Source organism: Pleurodeles waltl, chromosome 1_2 (assembly GCF_031143425.1).
Source record: "Pleurodeles waltl isolate 20211129_DDA chromosome 1_2, aPleWal1.hap1.20221129, whole genome shotgun sequence".
Taxonomy (NCBI): domain Eukaryota; kingdom Metazoa; phylum Chordata; class Amphibia; order Caudata; family Salamandridae; genus Pleurodeles; species Pleurodeles waltl.
In genome coordinates, this window is record NC_090437.1 from 129415132 (window position 1) to 129434817 (window position 19686).

The 19686-nt window shown below is 44.3% G+C and overlaps 1 protein-coding gene across 4 annotated transcripts in view; it reads left to right on the forward strand.

Moving 5' to 3' along the window:
- SH2D4A (SH2 domain containing 4A) overlaps positions 1-19686 on the forward strand; it is a 988680-nt gene that overhangs the window by 868629 nt on the left and 100365 nt on the right. For all 4 annotated transcript variants that reach the window (XM_069236815.1, XM_069236817.1, XM_069236814.1 and 1 more), the window contains one exon: positions 13735-13955. In XM_069236815.1, coding sequence (XP_069092916.1) covers positions 13735-13955 — 221 coding nt within the window. The remainder of the gene's footprint in view (positions 1-13734; positions 13956-19686) is intronic.

The following is a 19686-nucleotide window of genomic DNA, read 5'->3' on the forward strand; positions in this document are numbered from 1 at the left end:
ATCCTTAGAAAATTTGCAATCAGAATTAATATCATCGACAGTCAAAACACATCTTTTTGAAAAGTCCACCTCCCCTCCATCTGTCAGCTTGTCAATGGCTTGCTGATGCTCAACTAACATTACTTTTTGCGATTGCTTGCATACACGAGCAAAATGGCCAGACTTCCTGCATTTTATGCACACTTTCCCCAGTGCAGGACAATTTGAGGAATTGGCAACATGTGACTTAGAACCACATCTAAAGCACAGTGAACTTTTAGCATTATTTTTTTTTTAAATCTGGAGTGCCCGACATAACTGTCTTAGACTTCTGTAAAACTATGTTCACATTTTCTGCCTGACTTACTTTCATTTTGCTTGACTCTCTGGAAGCTGTTACTGAACGCTCGATGCCTCTAGCAATTTCTAGTGTTTCACACAAAGATGGATTTCTACAACATAAAATGTTTTCTTGGATTCTAGAATCATAACAATTCACCACTAACTGATCTCTTAGGTACTGATCGAGGGGTCCTAAAAATTCACAAGTGGCTGCTAATACCCTGAGCTCAGCTACAAAATTATCAATCGATTCGTGTTGGAATTGTTTTTGAGTAAAAAATTTGTGTCTTTCAACTATTATACTAAGGTCATCCTTAAAATGATTTTCTAACCTCTTTACAGCTTCAGTAAAAACATCCCAACCATCACTGGATGAAGGTTGCACTTGGGGTTGATGATCAAAAATTCTCTGACCTTCTGTACCAAGGCAATTATACAAAATCGCCTTCTTTCTAACCGCAGAAAAATTTACCCCATCTATCGCCACTAAGTAACTTTCAAAAGACTTGAACCAGTGTTGCCATTTTATCGTGGGAATACCGGGTTCAGGCAAAAATGCCAGTGGCAAATTTGCTGTTTGCATACCGAGGAATAGACACTGTATGAACGTGTATATGACTAATAAGACACCACTAAAGATAAAAATTGAATAAGTGTGCGAATCACTGTACAAATCTGCAACCGCCTTCAATGTAGAGTAGTCGTGATACGTGCGTGAAATATTGCAAACAGATTCACAGGTCTGCAAATCCAGAAAAGCAGATGAATGTGTGAATCACTGTGCGCATAACATTTTAAGTCCACATGTCCATACAATTTGTACTTTCACTGTAAATTCGCAGTCAGAATAGAAGTGTGCGAATCACTGAAAAGATCCGCAATTGCGTAGAAATATCTTCCATTCAATAGCAACAGTAAAATAAATACCAGAATATGTACGAATCCGAAAGGTGCACTTAAAATTAAGAGTGCGCAAATTACTGTGCACCTGTCCGTGTGATAGTGGATTCTTATTTTCTCGCAGTCAGAATAGAAGTGTGCGAATCACTGAAAAGATCCGCAATTGCGTAGAAATATCCTCCATTCAATAGCAACAGTGAAATAAATACCAGAATATGTACGAATCCACAAGGTGCACTTAAAATGAAGAGTGCGCAAATTACTGTGCACCTGTCCGCATGATAGTGGATTCTTATTTTCTGGTGCAGAAAGTCCAGTACAGGTTTTCTTTGTTTATGTGAATAAACACAGTAGAGGCACACAGAATTCCTCTGACGATTTGCGGATTTATATATCACTGTTTGTAAACCAAAACCTAGAACGTGCCCGGAACATAAACTACAGGAACCAGAATTTGCTCCACGTTGTTTAAAAATATGTAGATTTCAATCTCTGTAAAGAAAATATTCTTGATGTCTTAACCCAATGTCGCATTAACTACAGCAACAAAGAAGAGTTAAACCGGTTCCTCTGAGTAGAATGTTTGTTGATCAGGAGTAACTAGGCAACAGGAACTGAAACCAGAGGACTTTGCCGGGCGCAAGCAGGCAAAGGCCCTTAACAAAATACCTGAACGAAGAAGGATGAGGAACACAAACAGATTGTAATCTGCTTCAAAATAGATTTAAAAACACCAGCATACTCTGTCAGCTGAAAGGTTTCCGCTTAATATAACAATGAAGTAAACGAGTGTGAGGACAAGAAATTAATATCATAACAGTTACGTGGGTCCAGATGGTGTTGATAGAAGCTCGGCGCCATTTTATGTTGTATCCAAAAGAAGGGAAAAACGGAGAAGGACTATTCCTGAACACGAAGTTTATTTCCACATCAACACCAACGTCCTCACAGCTCCAAGTACAGCAACTGACTCGGGAGCCGATGAAGTCATAAGAACTCCACGCACCCAGCATTCCATAAAGGTACACTGCCCACCCCCAACAACGAATTACGATAGCACATTTTAAAACACAACAGCAGGCTATCACTCTACCTGCGTTTTACCCTCCTCCTCACATGTCTAAAGAAGAAGAGAGACTCCACAGGTTGGACCCTAGGAGGGCCCTGAGTTTTTACCTAGAGAGGACTAAGGACTTTCGCTTAGATGATCAACTGTTTGTTGGGTATGCTGGACAGTGAATGGGCAGAGCGGTTCAGAAAAGAACACTCTCCAGGTGGGTCATCTTGTGTATTAAGATATGTTACTCATTGGCAAAAAAGATCCCTCCTGAAGGTATCAGGGCCCACTCTACTAGAGCTAAATCTACATCCTCGGCTCTAGAAAGGGGAGTTCCATTATTAATAGATATATGTAAAGCGGCAACTTGGGCGTCCCTCCATACTTTCGTGAAACATTATTGTTTAGACTCTGAGATGAGGAGGGACGGTCATTTTGCTTGCTCGGTATTGCAAGATTTCTTAGTGTAATCAGGCGGGCACCCACCACCGAGTGCGGTACTGCTTGGGACTCTATTCATAAGGTGAGGAATCCACAGGTAGTTGTATCCATCAGAAGAACAAATTACTTACCTTCGGTAACGCTTTTTCTGGTGGATACAATAGCTACCTGTGGATTCCTCACGGTCCCTCCCGCCTCCCCGATGCCTCCCTGATTTCTCTGTTATCTTGCAGTTTTTGATTTAATATTTCTTCTTATAATTGTATATTTGTTTCTTCATATATTTTTATATATAGATATATATATTTATATTTCTCTGCATATTTTTGTATATTTGTGTATTTAAAATAATGATGTAAATATATGGATTCAATAGACAAGAATTTTGTGTGCGTATATGTTTATATATATTCTAAATTTCATGTCGGTTTACACCTGTTCGCCTTAAGAGCACGAAAAAAATGAGGTGAAACTGACGTCAGTGCGCCGACGAGGACCTCTTATTGGCACGTTGACGTCAGACGGACTCACGTGGAGCCGTGCCATTATGACGTCCTCCTCGACGTAGACAGCTAGGAAGAAGACTTTCCGTCAGATGCTGGCGCAAGGATCGAATTCATAAGGTGAGGAATCCACAGGTAGCTATTGTATCCACCAGAAAAAGCGTTACCGAAGGTAAGTAACTTGTTCATTTGTTGGCATCACTTTCTCTTGACAGTAAGTAGCCTATCCCTACCCTTTCCAGTGAAAGATAGGCACAAGATAGCAGCCCACTGCCTTTGAGAGACCAACTGTACCATACAGGCCCTCTTAAGTGCAGCAAACCACCTATTGATATCATCCCCCTCCTTGTAAGGGGGGACAATCTTGTGCAGGTTTCTTGAATCTTGTTCACTTACAGGATTACTATCAAGAATACTGCTGCTGCTGCCATGGGGAACTAACCCCAACTTCTGTCTTTCCCTCTCTACATCTAGAGACTCTCTCTGTCTGAGGCCATCTGCTGCTGTCTCAGTTTCAGTCTGGCCTCTTCCAACCTCAGCTTTCTGAGTTCCCTGTCTAGGGTGTTATCCTCAGAGTGGGAGGCTTGAGAATTCTGAGACACATAGGTAATGTGGGAATGGTCAGAAGTGGACCTTTGCCTAACTACCTGAACCCTTGTTACTTGGCCTTTTGGAGTGAAAGGTGCCCTACTGATATGTGACCCCCTCTCACTACCAGTTTCATTAGGTGGCCTGTTAGCTGGGAGGTCTTTGGAGGAACCCTCCCCAGAGTCCTCAGGGCCCTCCCCTGATTCTTCTTGGATACCCACCCCCTCTACCTCCTGTTCCTGGGATGGGCCAGACTGATTCTGCTCACTTTTTTGGAGAAGGCTTAGGAGAAGATCTTTGGTAGGGTTCTTACCAATACTTAAACTTCTTTCTATGCAGAGACTCCTCAAAGTTTTAAAGTTTAAACTGCAATAAGTTGCCTGGACAGCCTTGGGAGTGGCCTCTACTACAGACGTAGTTGCAAGAAAGAGTTTAGGATAGAGAGAAAAAAGTTAGTAAACTTTAAGAGAAAAGAGAAAAACTTTTTCAAACTTTTCAAAACATTTTAGAAACTTTTCAAAACATTTTAGAAACTTTGTAGAAAGTGTTTAAATGTAAATTAAAAATTAAAAATGTAAATTAGCACTTGTATAGCGCACTACTCACCCGTTAGGGTCTCAAGGCGCTGTACTCATACCGCTATGGAACCCCTCCTGGCTTTTCCCTGTGAGGCGCCCACTCCTGAGCACCCCCAGGGTGAAGCCAGGCATCCAAGCGCTGTTGGGGCCGTTGTGGAGATTAAGCAAGCTATTGCCCAGAGTTGCAGAGTGGGACCCATGAATTAGATTAGGCACCGAGGCGAGAATTATCTGGTCAAGGGGAACTGAGCCCAAGACCTGCCGAAGCGGGACTTGAACCCTGGTCTTGAGCCAGATCTCTGCTTCAGGGTCTGCCGCTCTAACCATTGAGCCACACTTCTCCACAAGTTAACTGTGTATATTTTTAAGTATTTGGAATATGTTTTTCTTATGAAAAGCACCAACGACAAAGTGGTAAAGCAGTTACAAGTACTTATCCCACCGCTGCACCACCAATGTAGGAGGCTGGCCTGGCTTACAGTGGTTACCTGATGGTACTTACACATTGTGCCAGGTCCAGTTATCCCTTATAAGTAGACTAGTAGTGTTCATGCAGCTTAGGCAGATAGAGGTAGCTATAGTAGAGCAGCTTAGGCTGAACTAGGAGACATGCAAAGCTCCTACTATACCACTTATATCATATAGGTACTATATCACAAGAAACACAATGCTCAGAGTTACTAAAAAATAAAGGTACTTTATTTTAGTGACAATGTGCCAAAAATATCTCAGAGGATATACTCCCTTAGGAGGTAAGTAAAATACACAAAATATTCACACAAACCAAAATCAGGTAAGTAAAACAGTCAGAAAGTAGTGCAAACACTGTAGAATACAATAGGATGCAATAGGCCTAGGGGCAACACAAACCATATACTAAGAAAGTGGAATGTGAACCACGAATGGACCCCTAGGCTAGTGTAGTGTACATAGGGTCCCTGGGATTGTACGAAAACACTAAGGGTATCCAAGATACCCTATCCCAAGACCCTGAAAAGTAGGAGTAAAGTGATACCACTTCCCCAGAAACACACTAAACTTGTGATAGGAGATTCTGCAAAGACCACAACAGACTGCAAAGTACTGAAGACGGATTCCTGGACCTGAGGATCTGCAAAGGAAGGGGACCAAGTCCAAGAGTCGTGAAAGTGTCCGGTGGGCAGGAGCCCACAAAACCCCTGATGAAGGTGCAAAATGGCTGCCTCCGGATGGAAGAAGGTGAAGATTCTGCAACAGCGAAAGGTGCTAGGAACTTCTCCTTTGTGCAGAAGATGTCCCATGGAGAGCTGGAGGATGCAGTGTTGTTTTTTGGAGAAGGACCGCAAACAAGCCTTGCTAGCTGCAAAGGTTGCAGTTGAAGAAAAAGGGTGCTTCCCGGGCCCTGGAAGGACCAGGAGGTCGCCACTTGGGAGAGGAGACAGAGGGGGCCCTCGGCAACGCAGAGAGCCCATGCACAAGAAGGCATCACCCGCACGGGTTCAAGAAAACTGAGCACGGCGGTCATCTCAACACTACAAAAGAGGATCCCACAAAGCCGGTGGTCAACTCAGCGAGTTGAGCAATGCAGGATGGAGTGCTGGGGACCTGGGCTAGGCTGTGCACGAAGGATTCCTTGCAGAAGTGCACAGAAACTCTAGCAGCTGCAGTTAACACAGTAAACAAGATTACTGTCTGGAGAGGGGAGGCAAGGACTTACCTCCTCCAAATTTGGACAGTTGGACCACTGGACAGTCCGGGTCACTTGGGTCCACCACCTGTGTTCCAGGGGCCACGATCGTCAGAATGAGAGGGGTCTCAGAGTACCGGTGATGCTGAAGTTTGGTGCCTGCTGGAGCAGAGGGAGGATTCCGTCAACCCAAGGGAGATTTCTTTGTGGCTTCCAGTGCAGGGTGAAGGCAGACAGCCCCCAGAGCATGCACCACCAGGAAACAGTTGAGAAAGCCGGCAGGATGAGGCGCTGCAATGTCGCTAATAGTCTTCTTGTTACTTTGTTGCAGTTTTGCAGGCGTCCTGGATCAGTCAGCGGTTGATCCTTGGCAGAAGTTGAAGAGGGAGATGCAGAGGAACTCTGGTGAATTCTTGCAAGTTGTTATCTGAGGAAAAGCCCACAGGAGAGACCCTAAATAGCCCGCAGAGGAGGATTGGCCACCTAGTGAAGTAAGCACCTATCATCAGGGGTCTCTGACGTCACCTGCTGGCACTGGCCACTAAGAGGCCTCCATTGTGCCCTCACACCTCTGGATTCAAGATGGCAGAGGTCTGGGTCACACTGGAAGAGCTCTGGGCACCACCCCTGGGGTGGTGATGGACAGGGGAGTGGTCATTCCCCTTTCCTTTGTCCAGTTTCGCGCCAGAGCAGGGACTCAGGGTTCCCTGAATCCGTGTAGACTGGCTTATGCAAGTAGGGCACCATCTGTGCCCTTCAAAGCATTTCCAGAGGCTGGGAGAGGCTACTCCTCCCCAGCCCTTAACACCTATTTCCAAAGGGAGAGGGTTTAACGCCCTCTCTCAGAGGAAATCCTTTGTTCTGCCTTCCTGGGACTGGGCTGCCCAGGAGGGCAGAACCCTGTCTGTGGGGTGGCAGCAGCAGCAGCTGCACTGAAAACCCCAGAGAGCTGGTCTGGCAGTACCCGGGATCCATAGTGGAGCCCCAGGGATGCATGGGATTGGCACCCCAATACCATATTTGGCATGGGGGGACAATTCCATGATCTTAGACATGTTACATGGCCATATTCGGAATTACCATTGTGAAGCTACATATCGGTATTGACCTATATGTAGTGCACGCGTGTAATGGTGTCCCCACCTTCACAAAGTCTGGGGAATTTGCCCTGAACTATGTGGGGGCACCTTGGTTGTGCCAGGGTGCCCTCACACATAGTAACTCTGCACCTAACCTTCACTAAGTGAGGGTTAGACATATAGGTGACTTATAAGTTACTCAAGTGCAGTGTAAAATGGCTGTGAAATAACGTGTGTGTTATTTCACTCAGGCGGCAGTGGCAGTCCTTTGTAAGATTTGTCTGAGCTCCATATAGGTGGCAAAAGAAATGCTGCAGCCCATAGGGATCTCCTGGAACCCCAATACCCTCGGTACCCAGGTACTATATACTAGGGAATTGTAAGGGTGTTCCAGTGTGCCAATTAGAATTGGTGAAAATGGTCAGTAGCCTATAGTGACAATTTTAAAGGCAGAGAGAGCATAAGCACTAACGTTCTGGTTAGCAGAGCCTCAGTGACACAGTTAGTCACTACACAGGTACACACATTCAGGCCACAAACTATGAGCATTGGGGTCCTGGCTAGCAGGGATGATGGTCCTTTCCTACACCATTGGGCCCAGGGTGAGGCCCATGACAGCCCCCCACCCCTCTCTTCCAGACACGGTGTAGCATTGAGAGGATTAGAGTAGAGAGCCCTCTAACCTGTGCTTAATTTGTAAATAAAAAGGTGCGGGTGCCGAAAGCCCTCATCTTAAACATGCGGCTGCTGCAATTAAATGTGCGAGCACGGAATACAGAGGCAGCCTAATCCTGAAGCCATCTCGGCTCTCTTTAATTCATTTAAAGCCACTCCCTGCCTCTTTAGCTGACTCTTGCAGCTTTCTGCTTTCTCCATGTGTGAAGCTTTTTCTTTTTCTCCGGTTTTCCCATGTGTGTCTTTTGCTTGCAGTAAATGCTTGAAGCAGAAAAATAAGTGCCGGCCCTCAAAAATAAGTGCTGGTGGTCCGCACCGGATATAACCAGCACAAATTAAGCACTGCCTCTAACACACGGGCCTCACAGCACATAAGCATGGCTGCAAGGCCCAGGGAAGAATGGCCCTCCTCAAGGCCTTGCAATGTTACACCAGGGTTACAAGGCGCAGGGTAGGGGCTCCACTCCCCTAGGCCTCGCAATGATGGTCTAGTGCTGCGAGGCCCAGGAGAAGGGACCCAGAATTGAGGAAATCTCCACCATGGGCCTTGCTATAATGGCGTACCACTCAAAGCCCAGGGGAAGGGTATTCCCTCTCATGGACCACCCTACCTTGATGCAAAGCTGTGAGGCCATTCAAAGTGTTGTCCTATCCCTTGAGCCTCCCCGGGGCTTCATAGCTAAGGTCGGGTGCTGCAAGGCACAGGGGAGGAGAGTCCCCTTCCAAGGGCCTTTGCAGCCAGGGTCCCCAGTCATCATTGCAAGGGTCAAATACGTTTGCCAGTTATCCATTACCACTTCACAGAACAATATTGCCCTTAGAGAAACTGTGCATATGGAGGCACATCGGGTGTGCAGAGACATCAGAAACTCCTTTTTAGGGGAGTGGGGTAGTTATGAGTCACATAGAAGATTTTTGGGGGTTTCATTGGAAATCCGCCTTTTCCCCCAAAAAGGCCTGTTAAAAGAAAACTGAGCTGGAGAGTGAGTTTACAAGTGTGTTTACTCTTCATAGTATATTTGAATTCTAATCCCTTACCACCTCCTACAGTAATCACTGACTGCTCACTATAACGAATTTTGAGCAACAAGTTGAGAAAATGTACTCTAGTATTGATACAGAATAAAATTGTCTTAAACTTTGAAGCACCAGATGTAAATATCAGTATCTACCACACATACTATCCAGTACATACCCACTGTCACAGAACCTAGTCCAACTGGTACGTTTTAATCACAGAACTAGAATATTTGACATCTAATCTAAGTTTTATGATGGAAATAAACACCATGTTTTAAAACTGGGCAGGAACCATATCAGGGTGACAATTACCTGGCAGGGGCAGACCCTTTGCCTTGCCATCAGAATCCTTGACACCCCAATTGTGATCTAGTCGACTAGATGGAAACATGGAACCAGAGGTTAAAGTTTTTAATCCTGGCGTCACATTTGCCCAAGTTGTGTGTCCTTGGGAAATCACTTTTCTGAATTTATTGTAATTTATTGTCAAGTTCACTGGAATTATCCAATTGTGTGGCCGCAGAGGTTTTTGAATAGTTATAGATTTAATGCATTTGCCATATAATCCATCATCTGTTGCATAATCGGCAGATTTTAACAAAAAATAGTTTCTACCTCAAACAGTTCAAACGTAACACAAAACGCAGCAACATACATTGCTGTTGCAAAGACTCTTTGGAAAGCTGGACTGTTTATCTTTCTGTTGCTTATTGTTACATTTGGGTGTTAAACTGGTAGCACTGATGTGCAACGAATCCCCAGGCAGTGTTAACAAGTATGAAAATGACACTATAAAGAGTTATACTATCATAAAATGTGCCACAATCTGCTGCATAATTTGCCTTTTGTTGCTGCATAATTTCTCAATCATAATACTTAATTACGACCACCAGGGCCATAAAAGTACAAAGCATATATAGAAATACAGAATAAATAATTTAAACAATACTGTTGCAACATAACAGGTTAACATTTCATGTATATTACTAAAATTTACAGTACAAAAGCATAAAACATCACAATTCTGCACTGAAAGAGAAAAAAGAAAGGGTTGTGTTCACAGTATGCCAATAAGAGGGTAACCATTACATATTTACATAAAAACAGGGCAAACAGGATCATCAGTTTTGTGTGGCTAAAGGAGTTAATGCCTTTCTCTAAAGTAACCACATTGCGGCCAAAAACTTGGCTACTAGAGTATCAAATGTTAAACTGCAATCAGATCTTAAGATGTGAAGAGCAATAAAATAACTGTGGCTACCCAAGCGTCTACAAGTAGGAGCTAGCAAAATTTTGCGAGGGCGAGCCTCAGCTTAGCAAACAAAGAATAAGTGAACGACATTCTCCGTTGTAGAGAAACAGTTGGAGCACCCATCAATGGCCTCACCATTTCACTTAGTTGAAAGCAATGTCAATGGGAGAGTGCCCATTCTAAACTGGAAGTATAATTTCCAACAGTCACCTGATCCCAATAAAGCTTGCACTTCATCAAAGATTTGAAATCTAGGAAGCGCCTAACCAGTTTGGAGGACTCAACCTTTGTAAAATTGCTAGCTGGACAGGTGCCCATTATGCCGACCGCAGGGAACGTACAGATGGGAGTATAGTAGTTGCAGGATGTACCAATGTGTGCTAATATTCACAAGCCAGGAGACTTTATGAGAGCGATCGTTGGCCATAACATCCTGGAGAGCTTTCTCATAGTGCACCAGTTCTGGAATAGTCCATACCCTGCGCCAATATAAAAGGGGATGTAACCTGGCTTTGTCAGTTAGACTGCTCAAACCCATGTCCAGACGAAGTGGGTACAATGGGTGCTGGGGGGAGCGAGGCTAAGTTGTGTAAAAATGCATTCTCAACATTAATAAGTAACTCAATACTGGAAAAAACATAACTCAGTCCCATACAATATGAACCCCACAACCTTGGCCTCATATATGTGAAGCTCATGTGTAATACGTTTAGTGTATGTGGCACAATATTCTTTGTACAACATCCCAATAGTTGTTTGAATTTAGAAGCAGCTTTAGTAACATGAGGTTTTCAGAGCATACGCCCAGTAAACAAAACCAACTCAACCAGGCATAACGTGGCCTTTTCCTGCTGCACATTTAAAGTGGCCTTGCTTATTGCTCTGCACCTCCCTTTTTGGCAAGATTCGGAGTACTTTATTTCGATGCAAATAACTGCTAGTCAGCTTGATTTAATATCATGACAGAATATTACCTGGGAGGAAAGAGGTGCCCAATCACATGGTATAGTCACCTAAATTCAGTACAGTGGTAAATAAATAGCATTTGCACTGAGTAGCAGTGTACTGCAGTCCTAGGTCTACTAATTTAACAACCTGTTTAACCTTGAGGAAATAATACTTCATGTGCCTCGACCACTGATCTGACAATATGGCAGCACTTGGAAACAGGCTTAATGTAAACACCAAGAGTATACCCCCTGGCTCAGCTCGAGGTTCTGTTGTAACCTTGAGCCCATAATGAGCCTAGCTTTCATGTGACTTCCGCCTGCCACCCTCCCTCTAATCAGGATGAGGCGTCCCTGCTATAACTGCTGACTTTGCAACTGAGGAATCAAGTTCAAGTTTAGCGTCAGCCCAACATCCCGTGAATCTGGGCAAGAAACTTGGGGCCTGATTTAGAGTTTGGTGGAGTGTTTATTCTATTGTAACAGTGACGGATATCCTGTCCGCCGAAATATAAATCCCATTCCAGTCTATGGGATTTATATTTTGGTGGACAGAATAACTGTCACTGTTGTGACAGAGTAACCCCTCTGCCAAACTCTAAATCAGATATCTCCTTGTGCCTATTAAAAAAAGTGTCCTTGTGTAATGTGCCTGGTGCTCATATAAGGTGCTCCAATACCTTCAGTACGAGTTTGTACTATATAAAACTGCAAAATAGGTTTCATTTACTCATTCAAGGAGGATCTAAAGTTGCCACTTGGCTCGTTTTCTACCAGCACCACTAGTGCTTTAATGTCCCTGCCGGTACAAAAATAAGCAAAATCTCCTAAAACTGGTACTTTTAGCACTTATCTGTACATACTTCAAACAGAAACCATATGTAAAGGTGTTCTAGAGCAGATCTAACAATCCATGATGAATAATTAGAAGAAACAAAAGTAGAAAATTGTTGTTACAAACAAATGTATACAATTTTCTTTAAAGTCCTATTTAGTATTGTTGAGATGGCCTTTCCAGGCTCTTAAAATAGCAAAAAATTGATTATATATTTTTTTGGAAAGCTGGCAACCCTATTTACATCCCAAAAGTTGAAGGTCATCCTGAACCTGCATTGTGCAGGACCCTTCCTGTGCTGCAACATCCCTCTGCCAGGCACTAAAAGCATCTCTTTCATGGCTCATTAAGGGCTGAAAGAGTGAGAGGTGCATGTTCTTCCAGGGGTTAATGTGGGACAATGGGTGTCATGTAGCGCCTTTGAATGACAGGATGCACAGTTGCATGCCAAACCTGTTAAATTCAGACAGGCCGCAGAGTTAAGGTGTGAGCTACCAGGCATGAGGGGGGAGGGGACTCTTTCCCTACTCCTGGCAGCGCTACATATTCCTGCGAGGACCAGGAGAGAGGCACCATTCCCTGGACCTCGCAGTGCTGCAGCATTGCCATATGAGGTAAAGGGAGGGATGGGAGGACACTGGTGCGTGGTCCCATGTTGATGGACTCAATGTGGGGCCCTGGGCAGCTGCCCATACCTAGCGCCGGCCCTGAAGGTGTTCTTGTGCTGGATGACCTGATCTGCAATGACACTCTCAAAACCCTTGATGACCTGCACACTAAATTCAAGGTAGCCTACTCCCAATGCCGGAAATATTGTCCACTGGTGCATTGTGTGACAGTCCAGAATAGCCCTGGCACTCTCACGCAGCTAGCGCCCACCTTATTGTCAGACCCTGGGTGGGTTCAAAGGTGTTGTGTCTGGACTCACAGGAATTAGGACCCATTAGCAAAACATTCCGGGCCTGAAATACTAACAGCGATGACTAGTCGTCATTGTTAAACACATATGACAAAGAACTGAAGGAAGCGTGACTCAAGTAGGCTAATTTTAAAATACACCAAAACCGGTTTCAAGCCATTTTATTTTAAAATATATTAATATACTTCTTATTTGAAATAAGCATAACTGTTATTTAAATAATATTATTGTAGATTGATTCTGTACATTACTTTCGGTAATTTTTTTATACATTATTATTAATAAATGTATACATTTTATTTTAGGTGGGATTTTAATTAAATCCATGAAAATGTAATTTTAATTTAATAATTTTACAATCATTAAATATATATTTAAAAATTATTGCTTTAGCATTTTATAGTGTTCCTCATTTGAAATAAATATATACATTATTATTTGATATCGAAATATTCTTGCTATTTTGTTTAGGTTAAATGAACTAGTTTACTTTTCAAGGCTGAACAAACAGAAGCAGTAAATGTACTACAAAGTGGAAGAGTAAATTCAGATGTGTACATTTTGTCACTTGTATACTTATCTTTGTGAATAGCTCCCTTAGGTTTTAATCCTTTTATTTGACAGGTGACGTTTGACACCAGTGTGTCTCAATAATTGGTCAATAGAGTTCTGTCCCTAAATGTCCACAGAAAGGGCTGGTCCCACTCACTACACCCCCTGAAACCTTCCCTGTCTCGGCCCCTTTTCCTTTCTTTCTCTCATTGTAACATATAATCTGATGTGGGGCTGTTATTCCATCTATTCCCAGGGGTATTTTTGTTTTTCTGTCTGGCCATGTTGGTGAATCAGTCTTCCTTTTCAGTGCTAAAATACATTACCTCACACTGTATTTGATTCCACTGTTCGAGCTGTCTGTTTCATGTTCAGTTCTCAAACATGTTTTTGTTCACTAGGTATTATTTCCCGACCAGAGGCAGAAGATATGCTAAACACAGGAAGTGCAGGAAGCTTTTTGATCCGAATCAGTGAAAAAATCAAAGGATATGTTCTCTCATTTCGCTCAGAAGATGGATATAAGCATTTCATGATAGATGCTTCCTGCAATTCGTATAGCTTTCTTGGAGTAGACCAACTGCAACATGCAACTCTGGCAGATCTTGTTGCATATCACAAGGTATCATTTTTTAAAGATGCAAAAGAGCTTAACATTTGATCCAGAAAGTTTAAAAAAACGGTAGGCTTGTTTACCATCTATTGTACACGTGCCACCTCCCCAACGTCAACTACCCCCACCACAATTTTGTTTGTTGTCAAGACCTGTACGTGTGTGCTTTCTTAATAATTATGCACAGTTTCTCTTCCTTCAATACACTGAGTTCAAAAGGATTTACGTGTAATTCCCGGTAATTAAAATGTGGATTAAAAAATCCAGCACCATATGCATTTGTGAAGCTGTGATCCAGTTTTCAAAGTGAAATTAGACAAACTTTGCCATCGTTTTTTTTCATCAAAGCAATAAGCTTGCTTAAAACACATATTCAGATGAAGTATATAAGATTAGGTAAATTCTTGACCGAGGTGTGTTTTCACAAAAAGAATGAGCTGAATTTATGTTAATCTATTCCCCAGTGTAAAATACTAGTCTTGCATTCCATAGAAATTGGAATCCCCAGAAGAGTTGTGCTAGAAGAAGACCAGAGGCCAGATCTTGAGGACTCTGCGTAGAGCCATTTAGAGCCATTTATTTGCTCTTGAGGTGTCTCAAGTTCAAACATATAAATCAGAATTTCTCAGAGTTAATGCATGAGCTTTTTAGGGAATATAAATTGAAAAAAGAAAAAACAGTCCATGCCCACCATGGGAGGAAAGGAGGTGGATCCTACCAGATCTCAGTTCTGGTACCTATTTCTGAGTCAGATCTAAGATCCAGCTGAGTGTAGGAGGCTGGCCCGGCTTGTAGTGGGTACCAGAGGTACTTACACCCTGTGCCAGGTCCAGTTATCCCTTATTAGTGTAGAAGAGGTGTTTCTAGCAGTTTAGGCTGATAGAAGGTAGCTATGGCAAAGCAGCTTAGGCTGAACTAGGAGACATGTAAAGCTCCTACTATACCACTGGTGTCATATACACAATATCATAAGAAAACACAATACACAGAGTTACTTAAAATAAAGGTACTTTATTTTTATGACAATATGCCAAAAGTATCTCAGTGAGTACCCTCAGTATGAGGATAAGTTATATACACAAGATATATGTACACAACCCAAACTTAGGTAAGTAATAGCAAGAAAAGTAATGCAAACAGTGTAGAATTACAATAGATTGCAAAAGGAGCACATAAGTATAGGGGCAACACAAATCATATACTCCAAAAGTGGAATGCGAACCACGAATGGACCCCAAACCTATGTGAGCTTGTAGAGCGTCGCTGGGACTGTAAGAAAATAGTGAGGGATAGAAAAATAGCCCACCCCAAGACTCTGAAAGGTAGCTGTAAAGTGCACCTACTACCCCCAGAGAGCACAGAAGTCGTGATAGGGGGATTCTGCAGGAAGAACAAACACCAGCAATGCAACAACAGTGGATTTCTGGTCCTCAGTACCTGTAAGACAAGGGGACCAAGTCCAATAGTCGCGACAGTGTCGAGAGTGGGCAGGAGCCCAGGAAATGCCAGCTGAGGGTGCAAGGAAGCTGCCACTGGATGGAAGAAGCTTGGAGTTCTGCAAGAAAGAAGAGAGCTAGGGACTTCTCCTTTGGAAGACGAATGTCCCACGTCGTGATGAAGCTTACAGGGGTGTTCCCATGTAGAAAGACCGCAAACAAGCCTTGCTTGCTGCAAGGGTCGCAGTAGAGGTTTTTGGGTGCTGCGGTGGCCCAGGAGGGACCAGGATGTCACCACTTGTAGGAGGAGACAGAGGGGGCGCCCAGCAACTCAGGGAGCCCTCACAGAAGCAGACAGCACCCGCAGAAGTACCTGAACAGGCACTTGGAAGGAAAGTGAACCGGAGTCCACGCAAAGTCACAAAAGGGAGTCCCATGACACCGGAGGACAACTCAGAAGGTTGTGCACTGCAGGATAGAGTGTTGGGGACCCGGGCATGGCTGTGCACGAAGAAAATCCTGGAAGAGTGCACAGGAGCCGGAGCAGCTGAAAATCACACGGTACCCAGCAATGCATTCTAGCGTGGGGAGGCAAGGACTTACCTCCACCAAACTTGGACTGAAGAGTCACTTGGACAGAGTTGCTGAGTTCCAGGGACCACGCTCGTCGGGATGAGAGGGGACCCAGAGGACCGGTGATGCAGTCTTTTGGTGCCTGCGGTTGCAGGGGGAAGATTCCGTCGACCCACAGGAGATTTCTTCAGAGCTCCTGGTGCAGGGAGAAGGCAGGCTTCCCGCAGAGCATGCACCACCTGGAAACAGTCAAGAAAGCCAGCAGGATGAGGCGATACAAGGTTGCTAGTAGTCGTCTTGCTACTTTGTTGCGGTTTTGCAGGCGTCCTGAGCAGTCAGCGGCCGATCCTTTGGTAGAAGGTGAAGAGGGAGATGCAGAGGAACTCTGGTGAGCTCTTGCATTCGTTATCTAATGAATTCCCCAAAGCAGGGACCCTAAATATCCAGAAAAGAAGGTTTGGCTACCAAGGAAGGAGGATTGGCTACCAAGAGTGGTAAGATCCTATCAGAAGGAGCCTCTGACGTCACCTACTGGCACTGGCCACTCAGAGCAGTCCAGTGTGCCCTTAGCACCTCTAAATCCCAGATGGCAGAGGTCTGGGACACACTGGAGGAGCTCTGGGCACCTCCACTGGGAGGTGCAGGTCAGGGGAGTGGTCACTCCCCTTTCCTTTGTCCAGTTTTGCGCCAGAGCAAGGCTCGGGGATCCCTGAACCGGTGTAGACTGGCTTATGCAGAGATGGGCACCATCTGTACCCATCAAAGCATTTCCAGAGGCTGGGGGAGGCTACTCCTCCTCAGCCTTCACACCTATTTCTAAAGGGAGAGGGTGTTACACCCTCTCTCAGAGGAAATCCTTTGTTCTGCCTTCATGGGCCAGGGCTGCCCGGACCCCAGGAGGGCAGAAACCTGTCTGAGGGGTTGGCAGCAGCAGCTGCAGTGGAGACCCCGGAAAGGCAGTTTGGCAGTACCTGGGTACTATGCTAGAGACCCGGGGGATCATGGAATTGTCCCCCCAATGCCAGGATGGTATTGGGGTGACAATTCCATTATCTTAGACATGTTACCTGGCCATGTTCGGAGTTACCATTGTGATGCTGTACATAGGTAGTGACCTATGTACAGTGCACACGTGTAATGGTGTCCCCGCACTCACAAGGTCCGGGGAATTTGCCCTGAACGATGTGGGGGCACCTTGGCTAGTGCCAGGGTGCCCACACACTAAGTAACTTTGCACCCAACCTTCACCAGGTGAAGGTTAGACATATAGGTGACTTATAAGTTACTTAAGTGCAGTGGTAAATGGCTGTGAAATAACATGGGCGTTATTTCACTCAGGCTGCACTGGCAGGCCTGTGTAAGAATTGTCAGATCTCCCTATGGGTGGCAAAAGAAATGCTGCAGCCCATAGGGATCTCCTGGAACCCCAATACCCTGGGTACCTCAGTACGATATACTAGGGAATGATATGGGTGTACCAGTATGCCAATGTGAATTGGTAAATTTAGTCACTAGCCTGTTAGTGACAAATTTGGAAAGCAGAGAGAGCATAACCACTGAGGATCTGGTTAGCAGAGCCACAGTGAGACAGTTAGGCATCACACAGGGAACACATACAGGGCACATACTTATGAGCACTGGGGCCCTGCCTGGCAGGGTCCCAGTGACACATAGACTAAAACAACATATATACAGTGAAATATGGGGGTAACATGCCAGGCAAGAAGGTACTTTCCTACACTGAGCCAGTGAAATATGCTGAATTTGTGTTTTTTTGTAATTGTCTTACACTGGGGCACAGTTCAACAGCGTCCGCACATTGTCTGTTTTCTATCCTGAGCAGTAACCTGCAGGCGGCAAGGGGCCTTTTTTATTTTCACTTACAGCTAGGCTGAAAACAAAGGCCTGACGTAAAGGGGCATAAGCCCTTCTTTTGTTCAAGTATCATTGTGATAGAGAGCCACCTGGAGCTTAGCATTTCGATGCCAATGCAGTGGAAGGAAACAATGGCACACAGCTTAACTCTCCACAAGTACTTTAGAGAAACTATGGTTTGAAGGTAAGTTTTTGACTTTCTTCAACATCCCTATGTTAAAGATGAGCCTGACATGTACGAATGCCAGATTTATCTGTGTGTCTGAGTATTTACCCATTAACTATTTAAATGGAGCCTACAACTTTTTTTTTTAATTCTCTTATAGCTCTACTCATTCAACAAAAATCAAATAAACAGAAGTTAAGATATTATTTTTTAAAGAATATCTGCAAATACAGTGCTTTGAAGTGTAAAGCAAAAACTAGGGCTAACTGGTCACGCTAGACCTGGTGAAATCTGAAAAGTCAGGCCGACATCAATGGAGCGTGGGCTGGATACAGGGATCAACCTTGTCTCACTGAGAAAGTATATTGTGTGGAGGGTTGCCTCATTGTTGAAGATCTGATGCAAGGAGCAGAGGATACAATGCGAAGGCGATGCGTCTGTTCTGATCCGCGCAGTCAGGGATGTTTTCTTGTCAAACTGTGCAGTTGTCGATGCGATGGTCTTAAGCAGCAGTGCAGCATCGACTTCTTTACAATGACAGCAATGCCTCATTGTCAAGCTGCGCAGGCTTGGACTCGCTTTGGTTTTGGGGATGTAGAGATGCAAGTCCAACCCTTCTCACCCCCAGAAGAGGAGAGCAGCAAGCAGCAGGCCAGGCACAGCGAAGCAGGAGCCCTGCAAAGCCCAGCAGAGTGACAGTCCTTTCAGCAGTACAGCAGTCCTTTTCCTGGCAGACCGCCCTCAGGTACAGAAGTGTACTGATCTGGTAAGGTCGGAAGTCCAGTTCTTATACCTAATGGTGCCTTTGAACTGGGGAGACTTCAAAGAGATGCCTTTGAAGTGCAGAAAGTCTCTGCTGTTCCTGTCCTTGCTCCAAACATCCTACTTGGGGTTATGCTGCCCTTTGTGAAAGCTCAGAACCCAGCCCATGCAGGTGTAAGTGTCAGCTCCTCCCTCCCATCCTTCCCAGGATAGCCCATCAACATGAAGATGTCTACTCAGCTCCCTTTGTGTGTGGCTGTTTGGAGAGAATGCACACGGCCCAGCTGTCCTCACCTAGATGTGTATTCAGGGACAGGCAGGAGGCACTATATGATTTCAAGTAAGAAAATGCCAACTTTCAAAAAATTGCATTTTCGCAATTACATTTTAAAAGGTGACTTCACCATAAGTTGTGATTTTAAATTGTAATTCCAGAGACACCAAACTTGGGGGTCTCATCTCTTCACAATTGGAGATTCAACTTATAAAATGTAATAAGGCAACCGTAATGTTAACCTGTGGGAGAGATAGGCCTTGCAGTAGTGAAAAGCAAATTTAAGTGTTTTTCTCTACCTCGACATGTAAAAGTTAAAAGTACATGTCTAACTTTTCAAATACACTGCACCCTGCCCTCTGGGCTATGCCAGGCCTACCTTAGGGGTGACGTATATTTATTAAAAAGGAAGGTTTGGGCCTGGCATGAGGGTTAACTTGCCAGGTCGACATGGCAGTTTAAAACTGCACACACAGGATCTGCAGTGGCAGGCCTGAGTTATGTTTAAAGGGCTACTGAAATGGGTGGCACAATCAGTGCCACAGGCCCACTAGTAGCATTTATTTTACAAGCCGTGGGCACATGTAGTGCACTTTACTAGGGACTTATAATTAAATTAAATATGGCAATTGTGGACAAGCAAATGAAAAGATC